This window comes from Myotis davidii, unplaced genomic scaffold (assembly GCF_000327345.1).
Source record: "Myotis davidii unplaced genomic scaffold, ASM32734v1 scaffold309, whole genome shotgun sequence".
Lineage (NCBI taxonomy): Eukaryota > Metazoa > Chordata > Mammalia > Chiroptera > Vespertilionidae > Myotis > Myotis davidii.
Genome location: NW_006383013.1, coordinates 1,942,563 through 1,958,464, shown reverse-complemented (window position 1 = coordinate 1,958,464; position 15,902 = coordinate 1,942,563). Strand labels below are relative to the sequence as shown.

Sequence of the window (15,902 nt, the reverse complement as noted above, 5' to 3'; positions counted from 1 at the left end):
CTGGACAGAACCTGGCTACAGAACTTGATTGGAGAACCTAGACAGATACCTGTCTGGCTGAAGAACCCGGCTACAGAACCTGGCTGGAGAACCTGGAGAACGTGGCTGGAGAACCTAGCAAGAGAACATGAACACAGAACTTGGCTGGAGATCCTGGCTAGAGAACCCAACTATGCTGATCAACTGAACACTGCCTCCGTGTCATTCCTTCTTCGCCGACTCCGTTCACACCTTTGGGGACCCCTGGACCTGCTGGGGCTGGACCCCAGCAGCCAGGCTGATGCCTGCCAGTACAGCGGTGGTGGTGGGAGCCTCTCCCGCCTCCTCAGCAACACTAAGGATGTCTGACTGCAGCTAGGCCTGCTCCCCGCTGTCAAGTGGACATCCCCTGAGGGCTCCCGGGCTGCCAGAGGGATATCTGACTGCCAGCTTAGGCCCAATACCCCAGGGAGCGGGCCTAAGCCAGCAAGTGGTCATTCCCTGAGGGGTCCCAGACTGCGAGAGGGCACAGGCTGGGCTGAGGGACCCTCCTGAGCGTACAAATTTTTGTGCACCGGGCCTCTAGTGTAGTTTATAACTCAACAGGAAAGAAGAGATGTATAATAAGTATAATAGATTTATTATATAGAGTGATGAATGAAGGGCTAAAGGAGTATAGAAAATGGACAGAAGATTTCTAGCTGGGGCAGCAAGGTCTTCTTCAAGATTCACTACTTTATTTTTAAAAATACATTTTTATTGATTTCAGAGAAAGGAAAGGAGAGAGAAAGGAATGATGAGAGAGAATCATTGATCGGTTGCCTCCCACATGCCCCAATCTGGGGAATTAGCCTGCAACCTAGGCATGTGCTGTGACTGAGAATCGAACCATGACTTCCAGGTTCATAGGTCCATGCTCAACCGCTGAGCCACACCAGCTGGGCAAGATTCAATTATTTATTTTTTAAAATGTACTAAGTACTTCTACATCCAGGTGGGGGGAAAATTGTTGAAAAATTGGACATGGTCCCCCTACTCAATCAAATAACTTACATTCCTGTAAAATCAACACATTCATTGACTACCATCCTTGAGTTGGGTTCTGAGGCAGCAAAGGAGACTGCCCTCAAAGAGCTCGCTGACTATTAAGGGAGAGAGCCATCTGGACATGCACAGTGGCTGAGCGAAATGGCACGCATATGAGTGAAGTGGCATCTATGCTGAGCCTGGGCGGATGTCTAAGATTAGACATGGTGACTAGGGAACATTTCCCTTGAGAAGATAGCGTACAGCGAGGCACAGAGACCAAGAGAAATTCTGGTTCAACTTCACCAAAGAATGTGTGATGGGAGAGAGACAGACTAGAGGAGTAGCCTGGAGCCAGATTCTAAATTAAGGCTTTGAATAACATTTAATAGCTTGGGCTTCACATTATAGATCACAGGAAGCCCCTCGAGATTCTTGAGCAGAGGAGTACTATTATCAGACTTATGATTTAGAAAGATTCCTTTAGAGCAAAGACTAGGGTGACTAAGAGAGAGGCTGGCTGGGAGGCCATTTAGGAGGTAATTGCAGCTGTCCAGTTGAGAGATAATTAAGGCCTTCAGCTTTTTTCAGCAGGACGGGAGATATAACAGTGAAACAGAGAAGATAAATATCAGAGACATTCTAAAGTCAGAATCAACAAGACATGGCAACCTGCCTGGATGTTTAGAGAGAATAAGGAAGCAAAGAGAGACAATGATAAATCAAAGCTCCTTACCTAAATTCCTAGAGAAATTGCAATGTCGACTAACACAGAGAGGAAAAAAGGGACAAGAGTAGGTTTTAGATATATTAAATATTTTTGAATGTTTTAAAAATATGTTGAATATTTTAACGCTGGTAATACAGTTAGGTGGAAGAATCTAGCAGGCAGTCGGAAATTTAGACCTGGCACTCAGGAAAGAGGTTCAAACTAAAAGATACATATTTGGGAGAAATCCACGGAACAGTACCAGGTGGAGCTATGTGAAGAGACACTACAGAGAGCGGGAAAAGTTCCGCTGTGCCTGGAATTCAGAGATAACTGGAGGAGGCCCAGGCATCACCCACCTCTTCCACCAGAGACTCTGCTGTTGACGCACAAGTTCCCCAGTGCCTGTTCTCATAACTGAGGTCCATATACCAGTGGCTTAAAAACACATAGAAAACGCAATCTTTGCAGCAGGAAGAAAAGAGCTCTCAAAGGAATTATTAAAGGGGTGAAGATGCTAAGGGAAGTTTCAGGTAGGAGGTGGTCAATCACAGTGCCACACGCTAAAGGAGAATGAGAATAAAAAACAGGTGACCGAAGCTGGCAATTTCAAGGTCATCAGTGACCAGTGAGAGAGAGTTGGACAAAATGGTCAGAGATGAAGTTAGACTGCAAGAGTAAGGGGTCGGGCAGGACTGAGGGCAGCAAGAGGGTGTTCCTTCTAAAGAAATTTAGCAGTTCAGGGATGACAAGAGCTTGAAGGGGTGGACAGCAAAAGAAAAATTATTTTAGAACACAAGACCATGCAGTAGGCCAAGGAATTAAGAAAAATTGAGGGCTTAAAGCCTTGAGAGACACAGAAGACGTAGGGAATTAGATGAGATCAGTGGGAACTAGGTCTTAGAACAGAGGCACAGGGATGCAGGAAGGGACTGTCCTGATACTAAAATGATTCTATCTTACCAAGACGGAAGTCAGGGCACAAGGAGGTTAGGTAACCTGTCCAAGGTCTCACTGACTCAGAGTGTCTGCTTTTTCATTTCTAGGAATGAAGAGTAACGTATATGATACAAAGAAGTACCAGAAAGCATACAGAACCAAAGGAGTTGGGCTTAGCCAACCACAAAATCCGAACACAATGTATAGGCACTCAAGTGTGTCCAGATGAGCTGTGGAGGCAGGAAGGAAGTCTGGGGGCCAAAGGCCCCTGCTGGTGGTAAACTGAGAGTCACCCGCCTCGATCCTAAAGGACATTTGTAACCAGGTCAAACATTTAGCTCCTCTCTGCCAATCTCACTTTCAAATTGGAATTTGTAAAATCGAGATTCACTCAAGGTCTACTGTGGACCATGAATAAATCAGTAAGACAACAATGGTAGCTGCTAGAGCAAAAGAAATGAAAAAATAAATTCCTTTGTGAATTCTTTCAATGCATATGAATGAGTGAGAGTGAATGAGGACTGGATGAGAGCAAGTCCAGGTTACCTAAGCATATAAACGTTCTATTCCTAAGCATATATCCTTCTCTAGGACTAGGCAGGGAAGTATCAGGGCAAGGAGCAACAAATGCAATTAAATGGTTTTCTTTTCTACTCTCCATCAAAATGAAAAATGTGAGAAGCAAAACGTGTCTCCTCCCTCCTATGTATCTGTCAGCACATTTCCAGGAGGCCTGGCCACATCCCGGGCACTGGCTGGCTGGGGAACAGAGACTGTCGGAGCCCTCGCCTGGGTGGTCCGCTGTTATCCCTTTGATTAAACTCCCAGGCGGGAAGAGCTGGAGCTGCTCCTAATGATAGCTGGGTCCTGAAATCTCACACGGGCCGCACAGAGAGGGCCACTGCTCCCTCTGATTCGCTGCCTCCCTCCTCACCACAGAGCTGGGCTGATTTGCCACATTCTTCTGTGCACTCAGGGCAGTGACCACAGGGGCTGCGTCTGTGCAGAGCGCTGCAGCTGTAAAGAGCACCTCTCCCAGCATTGAGTGAGGCAGAGATAGTGAGACCTCACACCCAGCTCCACCCCAGCACCCTGCCAGCTACTGCAGCACTCCCCCACCACAGGGGAAAGATGCTTGTGGAAAACCTTGCTTTCAGGGAGTACTCACTGCTTTCCAGAGGCTCCCATCCTCCCCAAATAACCAGCCTCTCACATGACAAGGGAAAGACCTAAATGGGATCTGCCTTCTGTTCAGACTTGGAAGGTATTTGTTGAATAATCGTACGTTAAGAATATGTATCTTGCCCTAACTGGTTTGGCTTCAGTCGATAGAGCGTCAGCCTGCGGACTGAAAGGTTCCAGGTTCGATTCCAGTCAAGGGCATGTACCTTGGTTGCGGCACATCCCCAGTAGGAGGTGTGCAGGAGGCAGCTGATCGATGTTTCTCTTTTATCGATGTTTCTAACTCTCTATCCCTCTCCCTTTCTCTCTGTAAAAAATCAATAAAATATTTTTAAAAAAGACTATGTATCTTGCCCTAGCTGGTTTGGCTCAGTGGACAGCGCATTGGCCAGCTGACTGAAGGGCCCCAGGTTCAATTCTGGTCAAGGGCATGTACCTCCCAAGGGCACATACCTCCGTTGCAGACTTGATCCCTGGCTGTGGTCAGGGCACATATGGGAGGCCACCAATTGATGTATCTCTTTCACATTGATTCTCTCTTTCTGTCTCTCTCCCACCCTTCCACTCTCTCTAAAAACCAATGAAAAATATCTTTGGGAAAGGATTAACAAAAACAAAACAAAAGAACATGTATCTCTTCTAACTTCAAGCTACTTGAGCCGGCACAAATATTTCTGAAGTGGCCACTGTGGCTACTCCCGTGGTCAGGCAAGTCTGAGATTCTCATGTGTTCTGGGCCATAAGCAAAGTCCAGGCACAGCAGCAGTAAAAGCAACGACAAGGTAAATGCGGCTCTGTTTTCGGACGGATTCCGAAGAATCTAGCCTTTAATGTAAATTCTGGGTAACTCAAAGCTTCTGGGTTGTCAGAGTACTTTGCTTCTTTACTTTTGGCTAGTTTACTCTTCCTCTGCATCTTCACCGGTGAGTAGGGAGAGAAAGGGGTGACAATGCCTCACCCATCCTCCTCCCAGCTGCCTGAGGGATCCAGCTAATGGTCTCTATGGCTCCCAGTCAACTTTGAAATGAAGAGTGAGTTCCTGCAAGGAGCATTCAAAGCTCTCCGTGAATCAGCCCTTGTCTTCTCATCCAGCTTCCATCCTAGCTGGCCCTGCTGGCTCCCTGTCCTCCAACACCACTAACCAGAATGGGAGTTAGTTCATGCGGAGGACTGTCTTCTATCATCCCCACAGACTGGTGCCCAAGCCTGGAACACTCTTAAGAGCTTAATAAAATGTTTTTGAATGAATAAATTAAAAAAACACATCTGAATTAAAAAATTTTATGGAGAATGCCACTAAAACCTTTTTTTTATCCTCACCCAAGGAAATGTTTATTGATTTGAGAGAAAGAGGGAGAGAGAAAGAGAGAGAGAAACATCAATGTGAGAAAGAAACATTGGTTGCCTCCTGCCCTGACTAGGGATTGAACCCGGTATGTGCCCTGACCAGGAATCGTGCCCATAACTTTTTGGTGTATAGGACAACACTCTAACCAACTGAGCCACCCGGCCAGGACTGCCACAAAAAACTTTAATGGGCTAAATAACTGAAACTGTGGACAATATAAAATGATTTTCCAGAAAATGGTGCTGTTCTATTTTCCCCAACAACAAATAAAGAGCCCGAGGTTGAGAGAAGTTGAGTGAATTTTCCAAAACCACACAGCTAGTCAGTGACAGAAGGCAGGTCTTTAGATGGCCAGCTCAACTCTCTTCCCACTACTCCACCCTGCTCATTAGATACTACAGCACCTCCCTCAGCACTGCTCCAAGCACTAACCAGACTGCTACCAAGACTCTAAACGCTAAGACTGACATCTAATGGCAAGTTCAGAGCCCTACGAAGAGGAGTCTGATGGACTTTTAAATTCACTGGCACTGAAATTCTTCTTAGCTGAGAAAGATGGACTGATGAAAGACAACTTTCCAATTATAATACCCTCACCTAAGATTCCCACAAGATTAGGATCCTGTCATTCTGCAAGGTTTGCAATCCACCAAATGACACAAGTGGAAAATATGTAAATACCAATATTGGCTATGTTTTTTTAAAAAATATATTTTATTGATTTTTTACAGAGAGGAAGGGAGAGGTATAGAGAGTTAGAAACATCGATGAGAGAGAAACATCGATCAGCTGCCTGCTGCACACTCCCTACTGGGGATGTGCCCACAACTAAGGTACATGCCCTTGACCAGAATCGAACCCAGGACCCTTGAGTCCGTAGGTCGACGCTCCATCCACTGAGCCAAACCAGTAAGGGCTTGGCTATGTTTCTTTACTACAGTAGCAAAGAAAAATTTTAATGCTTTGGTGCTTCTAGCTGCTCATTTATAAATTGGAAACATATTATAGTCAATGAGCCAATGAAAAGATGTGTAACAGATCACTGGCCCCTTTCTCCCTTCCTCATAGCCACTTCACATTTCAAAATTCCTTCCCACTCTACTATGGGCGTGATATTCTATTCCCTCTTCCCACTGTCCTATCACTAAAGTCTAACTACCTAACTCCCTTCAATTCTCAACATTGCCATTATAAGAGTCTTTGCTTTCTGTTTCACATTGGGTCTCTCCCTCTTCCTTCCTTCAAACTATTAGAGATTTGAAAAAGAAAACCAATTACTTTCTCCCATACTGGGATGACGCTGAAGAACAGCTAAAGCTTACCTTTCATTTTGGTCCTAAATTTTAAACAGAGAAGTAGGGCACCACCAGGGAGCAGTGTGTTGCCTACATTGAATATGTACTTAAAGTACAGCTTCACGTTTTCTAGACTTGATATCATTACAGAGTTGCCACCATTAAAGGAATTTGACACAACAGAGATAGAGGAAAATATAACTGTGGGGTTAAGTTATGATCATTTTTTTTGGAGGATTTTGATGCCATTTTGCTTTAAGAAAAAGGAGAAGATATGGCTTCTACTTTCAGTTAAATACCACAGCGAGGAGGGGAAAAAAGAATCCCAAAGTTCTTGAAAGTTTCACCTAATCTCATTGTGTTGTAAGCTTGTTATTATCTACCTAACTTAAAAGCCAAAATCCTGGTATCTATTTCCACCCATTGAGCTTTCCAGATGACCTTAAATATATCATTTCTTTCAGCATCAGTTTTCCCCACCTGTGAAATGGGGAGAATAATGTGCTGGAGAAGGATGTACTGAAATACTTCATTAGTCAGTCAGTACCCAAAAAACATTCTGAGATCACAAGATCAAGGACGATACAATAAAAAAGAAAAGAAAAGGTAATGTTATGGCATTCTGGTAGAAAGATTTATAAGACTAGAATTCACTAGAAAATGTTACCAAATTAAAAAGTTATTTTAAAAGATCCTATAAAAGTTATTTTTAAAGATCCATGAAATAAGTACATCAACAGCAGTTGCAACTTGACTTTGCAATAAGTGTAACAGAAACTCATTTTATTTCAAGTTGAAGAACTCTAGTTCAAAACCAGCTAATACTCATTCAACTGGCACCAGTATATAGAAATCAGCAAGGACAGAGTACCCTGTCATTACTCCCGTGTCAGCTCCAAAGAGCCCTCTGGCACCCCAAACTGTGCATACCTGCTGGGTGAGGAGGCTGATGTGAGTGGAAGGCGAGTACTGCCTCGCCGCCTGCTTCTCGGCTAGCCGCTGAAGTTCAGCTGTAACCATGCTTTGGTTGTACCGCCTGCTATATGAAGAAACATCTTCTCCCTCCTTTTGCATTTTGGCTACTCCTGAATGCTGCTTATTTGCATGGCCTGAACCTGCTAAAAAAAAAAAAAAAAAAGTTTTTACTCATGTAAAAATAAAATTAAAACAAGATGGTGACAGAGAAACCTCAGCCAGATTACTTTACTGACAACATAAGGAGAAGACACTATCTTCCAATGCTCACAAAAATAAAAAGACATCCTTACTATACCCTAAAAATTCTTCCTCCTGCCAAATTGTTACATGCATTTATTAATGTGTTTTTGCTCTCTATGATAGCTTGATAAGAAAGAATTTCATCCTGTGTAGTGGAAATAACCAATCCTAGAATTTACTAATCTGAACAAAAATGTAGCCTAGAAATACATGATTATAATTCTTGTTTTTTCTTGTGTGACTGTACTTGCCGTAGTCTATGGCATCCACTGTCAAGTCATCCACAATCCTTCTAACATAGCTCTGAGATCAGAGTCCTATTAGTTTTGAACACTGAAATTCTGGCAAGAAAGAAATTCTTTAATATAAAATCAAGGTTCATATTTTTTTTGTATACTAAAAGTCACACATCTTACTGAAAAAAATTTAAAAATCCAAAAAGCAGGAAACACTGTAATGTGCTTTCTTTCTGTCATACTAATGCTTCTATAATTGTGATCATTCTGTATATATGATTTGGTGTCATTGCTTTTAAAAATCTAAATATTCTCATGTTTAGTATAGGATACATACAAAATATTATTTATAACAGATGTATAACCCATACAGCATATTATAGTGAACACCTGTGCACTTATCAACTCAGGCCACATCACCAATAAATGTGCATCAACCCAGGTGGTCCTGATCCCTTGCCTCCCTTTATCATGTATTCCCTTCCTTTTAAAAAATGTAACTTTATATTATGTATTTATGTATGCATTTGTGTGTATACATACTCAACACCAGTTAATTTTGCCTGTTTTTGAGTTCTACAAAAATGTAAACCTTACTGTAGTGGTTTCCTTGGACTTGCTTTTGTTATTCATTACCATACGCCCAAGATTCATCCTTTCTAAGTATAGCTAAAATTTATTAATTTTATCTGCTGCTTGGTATTCCATTTTGCAAGTACACTACAAGTTCTTTTTCTATTCCATTAGATATCCTAGTTGTTTCAAGCTCCTTGCTATTACAGACGGTGCAGCATACATCCTGCATACATCTCCTGGTGTATCTGTGGAAGAACTCTTGTGTATATGCCTAGGAGTAGCATTGTGATCACTTTGCAAGATATATATAAATGTTGAATCACTATGTTGTACACCTGAAATTAATTAATATTGTATATCAACTGTAATTAAAATAAATTTGAAAAGTAAAAAGTCTAAAGTTTAATAATATATTAATCTCATTCCCAAACTACTGAATAACCACAGAAAAATTTGATTCGCATCACTTACAGGCTATTATTGCTCTCTACTGTATTGTTGCTGACTATCTATTGTTGTTTAATACTATTTAAGCCATTCAGAGTATGTTCTTGACAACAGTGGGAAAAAGTTAAAAGCCAATTAGGAAAAGTAGAGAATGCCAATCATATAAAAACTAAATAATAAATATAATCAATCCATGGGTAAAAGAAGAAATCACAATAGAAACTAGAAAACGTTTTTGAACTGACTAAAGTTTCTTCAGTTCCCTATATGTGAGAAAAATAAAAAAAGGAGGGTGAAAAAACAAGTGTTGATGATAACACAGAGTATTGGAGACACTGACATTACTGAATTTCTCACATGAGAGAAAAAAGTTCAAATCAGAACATTATTATTATTATTATTACTGATTTTAGAAGATTAAATCATAATAATAATCATGTAGAATTAGCACAGATACATATTCATATTTATGACTTATTAAAATAACCCACTTAATATTTCTAATTCAAGCCACATATTTAATATTTGTTTCATTTGAAATCAGATACTGATTAAGAAACAGATTGGTGCCCTGGCTGGTGTGCTCAGTGCTTAGATTGTCAGCCCGTGCACTGAAGGGCCTCGGGTTCAATTCCTGGTTAAGGTTCAATCCTTGTATGGGAGGCAACTAACCAATGTGTTTCTCTTACATCAATGTTTCTCTCCTCTCTCTCCCCTGTCCCTCCTTTCCACTCTCTCTCTAAAAAAAAAAAAAAGTAATAGGGAAAAATACCCTCGGGTGAGGATTAACAAAACAAACAAAAAGGAAACAGATTGGCAATTTACAAAACGTAGTTTAGCTGTCACTCACGGTAACGTGGATAACACTAAAGCATTTAAAAACTGACTGATGTTAAGATTTTCCCCAAACTAATCTACAGATTAAATTCAATACCTATCAAAATCCCATCTGTATGGTTTTACAAAGACTGACAAGGTTATCCTAAAGTTTATATGAAAGTGCAGGAGATCCAAAAATAGCCTAAGCAATATAAAAAGGGAAAAAATTGGAAGAACCATCCTTGGTGATTTCAAATTTACTACAATGCTACAGACAATGTGGTACTGGCATAAGGACAGATGTATATATCAGTGGAATAGAACTGAAAATCTAGAAATAAACCCTTACATTTTTGAGTAAAGGATTTTTGCTAGGATTGCCAAAACAATTCAACATGGAAATAATACTCTTTCAACAAATGGAAAGGGACAACTGAATATCCACATGCAAAAAAAATGAAGTCATAGACTCTTATACCATATCATGCATAAAAATGAACTCAAAATGGATAAAAGACCTACATGTAACAGCCTATATACAAAACGCTTAGAGAAACATATATACAGGGTGGGGCAAAAGTAGGTTTACAGTTGTTAGTATGGAAAATAATTAATAAATAATATTACAAGAATAAGCTGTATTTCATGTACTCACAACTATAAACCTACCTTTGCCCCACCCTGTATAAATCTTTGTAACCTTGGGTTAGGCAATAGTTTTTCAGCTATGATACCAAAAACACAAGTAAGAAAAGAGAAAGTATGTAAATTAGAGTTCATTAAAATTTAAAACTTTTATGCTTCAAGGAAATGAAGAAAATCTTTGTGAATAAAGTATCTGACAAAGGACTTGTACCTGAAAATATATAAAGAACACTTACAACTCAACAAAAAGACAATATCCCAATTTTAAAATGGGCAAAGTATTTGAATAAACACTTACTCAAAGAAGATATATAGATGACCACTACGCACATGCAAAGATGCTCAACATCATTAGTCACTAGGGAAATGCAAATGATGACCACACAAATAAAGACACTACCTCAAACCTACCAGGATGGATAAAATAAAAAATACAGAACATAATAAGTGTTGGCAAGGATGTGGAGAAATTGAAACCTTCACACACTGCTGATGGTAAAATGGTATAGTCCCTTTGGAAACAGGCCGGAAGTTCCTCAAAAAGAAGAACTATAAAGTTACCATGTAACTCAGCAATTCTACACCTAAGCTTACATCCAACAGAGCTGGAAACATAGGTCCACACAAAAATTTGTACATGAATGTTCATAGAAGCATTATTCATAATAGCCAAAAAGTGAAATAAATAGATAAAAACTGTGGTACATCTATCCCATGGGATATTATTCAACTATAAAAAGAACTGAAATACCAATACATACTACAATATGGATGAGTCATGAAAAGATTATGGTAAGTGAAAGAAGCCATTCACAGAAACCACCAATTGTATGATTCATTTGGTTGGGCATTGTCCCATGCATTGAAAGGTTGCTGGTTTGATTCCTGGTCAGGGCACATGCCCGGGTTACAGGTTCCATCCCCAGTAGGGGGCATGTTTCTCTTTGTCTCTCTCTCTTTGCTTTACTCTCTACCTAAAAATCAATTAAAAATATATATTAAAAAAAAAAAAACCTAAAAAAAAGAGAAAAATTTGAATGATAAAATGGGTCTACTTCACTTAAAAGTAGATACCCTAAAGTAAATAAATAAATAAATAAAATTAGATACTCTAGACATCTGTAATAATGTCAACAATAAAAATAAAATAAAATTAGATATCCTATCTTAAGAATTCTTTGGTTATTTATTCAGGTCATACTTGACTTTAAATACATTAAAAAATAAAGTAATACTAATTTGTCTGATGTCAGGAATAGCTATTTGAATCAGAAAGAATGCACATAGCACACTCATAGATCTATGATTATCTATGATGGGAAATCTCACGTGTGTGTGTGTGTGTGTGTATAACATATATATGTATATATATTTTTTATTTCATGATGGAAGAGAAAGGGAGATAGAAACATCAATGGTGAGAATCATTGATTAGCTGCCTCCTGCACACCCCCTACTGGAGATTGAGCCCAAAACCCGGGCATGTGTCCTGACCAGGAATTGAATCGTGACCTCGTGGTTCATGGGTAGATGCTCAACCACTGACCTACATTGGCCTGGCAGGGAAATCTTTTAACTAGACTGTAATCTCCTACTAAATAGAAGCCCTGTCTTATTCATTTATTTATCCCAGCACCTAAAAGAAATTCTGTTTTATTTTTTATCAATGAATGAATGCCACTGGACCAAATGCAAGACTCTTCCTTAGTTATATCGGAACAATACAGCACGTCCTTTACCTTTCAACAACAACAAAAAGGCAAAGGGAAAAGACGACATTCTCTTCTTACTGGGGCTGGGAGGAGCTGACACTGCAGGCTGCCTTTCATTTTCCCACTCACCTGCCTTTGCTGAAGAGGGACGAGACAGCTTCTGGCTATAGATGTGTGCAGCACTCTGGAAAGAGGAAAAGGGGCCAATGGTGTAACTGCCTGATCGACAGCGTGGCTGGCCAGCGGGGCTTAGTACGTTCTGTGTCCCAGGATGAATGGAGGGAGAAGCACTGTCAGGGACTGCGCTCAGCAACACTGTTGGCTGGTGAGGCAGGCTGGGGATGGCTGGAGGAATCTGAGATAGAGAAGCTTGGTGACCAGGCCCTGGTGCGAGGTCAGAGGTTGTAATAATAGATGACAAATGGGTGTTGGGAACCTTCTGCAGAAGATTAGCAGCAGGACCAGAAAAAGAAGCAGAGGAAGGATTGGTAAAGACTAATTTAGTCTCTTTTTCTGCTGAAGTGGTAAGTCCTATTAAAACAAAAACAAGACAAAACAAAAAAATAGATCATTTTAAGAAAAACTGGCATATAATCATAATAAAGCATGAAGTAAACATATTTAAGCATCAACAATCTTATCATGAAAAATACCGTCTTTAGTGAGTACTCAGCATGAATTTAATAAATTTTGCCTGTGAGATAACCTGGCAACAGAAAGAGTTTGCTTTTAGTTCTTTCCCAAAGCTGGAGTTGGGCCTGGAGCTCCATTAACCAGTGCAGGAGCTTTACAGATGTTAGGGCATCAGACAGTTCCTGGTGGTGACAGCTAACACCTTCTGCTTTTCAGCCTTCTAGAAAGTGCTCAGAATTTCTAAACACGAAAGTGAGAAATTCCTTGGAAGGAAAACAGGTTCTCAGTAGATTATAGAGGGAATTCTGAGGGAAAGAACAACAAAGAAAAGGAACTGCTTTGGGGTAATGTCTCCTGCTCTCAAATCATTTAATATCTGAAGACTTTTTCCCTTTTATGGATCTATCAGTGAGCAGCAAGTCTATGTAGTCTGAAGTCACTCACGAGATAATTTATCAGAGTGAATTTCTGTTGCCTGTTGCTGTTTGGGCTGCTTTATTTTCACGTCTTCCATTGTCTCAGGATGATCTGAAATAAAAGATAAATGCTGACCAAAATACTGACCTTAGGCTCTCCTACTAATGCTAGGGCGTCAGCACATACAATTTTGTTTACAAAAATATAAAACAACTATAAACCAACCCTAGGAGCCAATCCTCTCTCAACCACACTTTTCCAAGGATGGCCAGACCCACTTCTCTCTTGAGTGGGCAACCAATCAAATGATTCCCAATGACCCCCAAGCCCAGCTCCTGCTAACAGAACCAGGGGAAGACATTTAAATCCCAGACAGCCATCCATGGACTGCCAGCAAGCTAGGACATGCTTGGAAAAGAAAATAAGGACAGTCAGTTGCCTCTGCTAAGAACTCAGACTATGGGAACAAGAGACCAAACAGGCCAGTGGTACCCTCTGGAACAAAGAGGTCATAATTTGTATGGAGCAGGGCAACCACCAAGAGACAGAAAGAACAGCCCCGATATTTGCTGGCCGGACACCTAGATATTCCAATAGCTCTGTATCTTAAACTCCTTGGCTTTACTTCAATAAGCTAAGTGAGTTTACTTGAGATAGGTTGATCAGTATATTCAACAACAAACTAAAAACTCTAATAAAATAAATTTCCACTCAAATTAGTGTGTTTTTTTTTCTGCCGCAGAATTCTGAAAAAGGACAGCCAGAACTATTCATATACTTAGGGGAATATTCCATAATCTTTCTCAAGGGCTAGGCTCATAGAAAAACTTAAGAAAGGTCATTTTACAGATCATCTTTCAGAATGAAAGTATTAGGACATATGAATTCTCCTCTCCATCAGCCATGGTCATACTATCACACATTTGTGTGCTCATGTTTGAAATGAGTCCAAAAATTAGCAAATGTCATAATGCTGTTTCCTTGGTTGAGGCCTTCCTTTTGCCCCTCTGGTGGACCTGGTTGTTCTTCTTCTTCTTCTTCTTCTTCTTCTTCTTTTTTTTTTTTTGCTAATCCTCACCCAAGATTTCCCCCTCCGACTGATTATGTGCCCTGACTGAGCTATGAGACCTTGACCAGAATATCAAACTAGCCCCCCTTCAGTCCATGGGCCAACACTCCAACCACTGAAGCGAACTGGCTAGGGCATCCTCTGATTACTCTTGATAGGTATAGACAGGTATAGATCTTCTTATATAAAGGCAGTCCTTAACACACAAACTCCAGAATTCCCAAGGACCCATTTATACAAATAGGGATAATGCTGCCAGTACATTTTGTTAGGGCTTCCCCATTACTGCCAGGGGAGAAGTTATATTCTGAATTGCAATCTAGGCCCTCACCTACTTGGGTTAACACACTTTTCTCTACCCCAACCTCAATATGAGAACTTCCGAGCCTCCCTTCCCCAACACTTCCACCAACCTTCTTCCTGTACTTATTCCTCCAACTTCATCCAAAGACAATAAATGTTACATAAAGTGAAGGACTATGACAGTTCTGGTCATTGCATACCTACAACTATCACAATGTCTGACACATAATAGATGCTCAATAAAAATATTTAGAAGGAGTGAATGAACAGATGAATAAACTAGCTTCAGGACTTAGGTAAGTTAAGAAAGCTCAAGAAGAGAATTGAACTCAGAAGAATGTCTAGTAATAGAATAATTCAGTGATATAGTCAGCTAAATAGGCTTTTGTGGACTAGCCTCAGAACCTAAAACTTTTTTAAAACATTAACACTGCTTTTCTGGGGAAAACAAACTCACATTTTAAACGGCCAATTATCCTGGCCATTCCATACCGTAGCCTAAAGAACAGGAAAAAACTCCACCTTTGAATCTGCCATTTAACTCCTTGACAAAATTAGTTTATTGAGTACTATATCTTACACTTTCATCTAAATTTTAAATGCATCTTACATTTAAAGCACAGAGCTCTGTTTATAACAGAATATCACTGCTACTGTTTTTTTATCATGTGACGTGACCTAGATACTTTGGTCCACATCAATTCCAAAATCCCCAATCATGGAGTTCGCTAACATTGAAAACTTTTAGAAACATGTGGAAACATTCGGGGTTACTACAATGACTGGAAAAATTTAATGGAATTTAGTGAATGGAATTAAGGATATTAAACATCCCACTAGGTATGGAACAGTCCTACACAACAAAGAATTCTCCTACCCCTAATGCCAATGGTGACGAGCTAGAGTAGTGGTTCTCAACTTTCTGGCCCTTTAAATACAATTCCCTATGTTGTGACCCAACCATAAAATTATTTTCGTTGCTACTTCATAACTGTAATGTTGCTACTGTTATGAATCGTAATGTAAATATCTGATATGCAGGATGGTCTTAGGCGACCCTTGTGAAAGGGTCGTTGACCGCCAAAGGGGTCTCAATCCACAGGTTGAGAACCGCTGAGCTAGAGGAAGCAAAAAATGTAACAAAAATGAGATATTATTAGGAGAAGCAGAGAAACAGATTAAAAGCAGCACATGCTTTGAGTCAGGCAGGCAAAGGCTCAAACTCCTGCCCGACAGCATGGCGATGGGCATCCTTGAGCAAGTTACTCAGTCTCTTTTGGCTTCCGTTTTCTCATCTGCAAAGAAGTTTTAAAATAACACCTACTCCATATGATTTGTGGAAGTAAAAA

The 15,902-nt window shown here is 40.3% G+C and overlaps 1 protein-coding gene across 9 annotated transcripts in view; it reads right to left on the bottom strand.

The window, feature by feature from the left end:
* TTLL5 (tubulin tyrosine ligase like 5) overlaps positions 1 to 15,902 on the bottom strand; it is a 269,203-nt gene that overhangs the window by 142,702 nt on the left and 110,599 nt on the right. For 6 of the 9 annotated variants that reach the window (XM_015558041.1, XM_015558046.1, XM_015558045.1 and 3 more), the window contains 3 exons: positions 13,209 to 13,292; positions 12,261 to 12,662; positions 7,409 to 7,596 (listed from right to left, as the gene is read on the bottom strand). In XM_015558041.1, coding sequence (XP_015413527.1) covers positions 7,409 to 7,596; positions 12,261 to 12,662; positions 13,209 to 13,292 — 674 coding nt within the window. The remainder of the gene's footprint in view (positions 1 to 7,408; positions 7,597 to 12,260; positions 12,663 to 13,208; positions 13,293 to 15,902) is intronic. The other 3 variants (XM_015558042.1, XM_015558048.1, XM_015558044.1) reach the window with 2 other exon arrangements.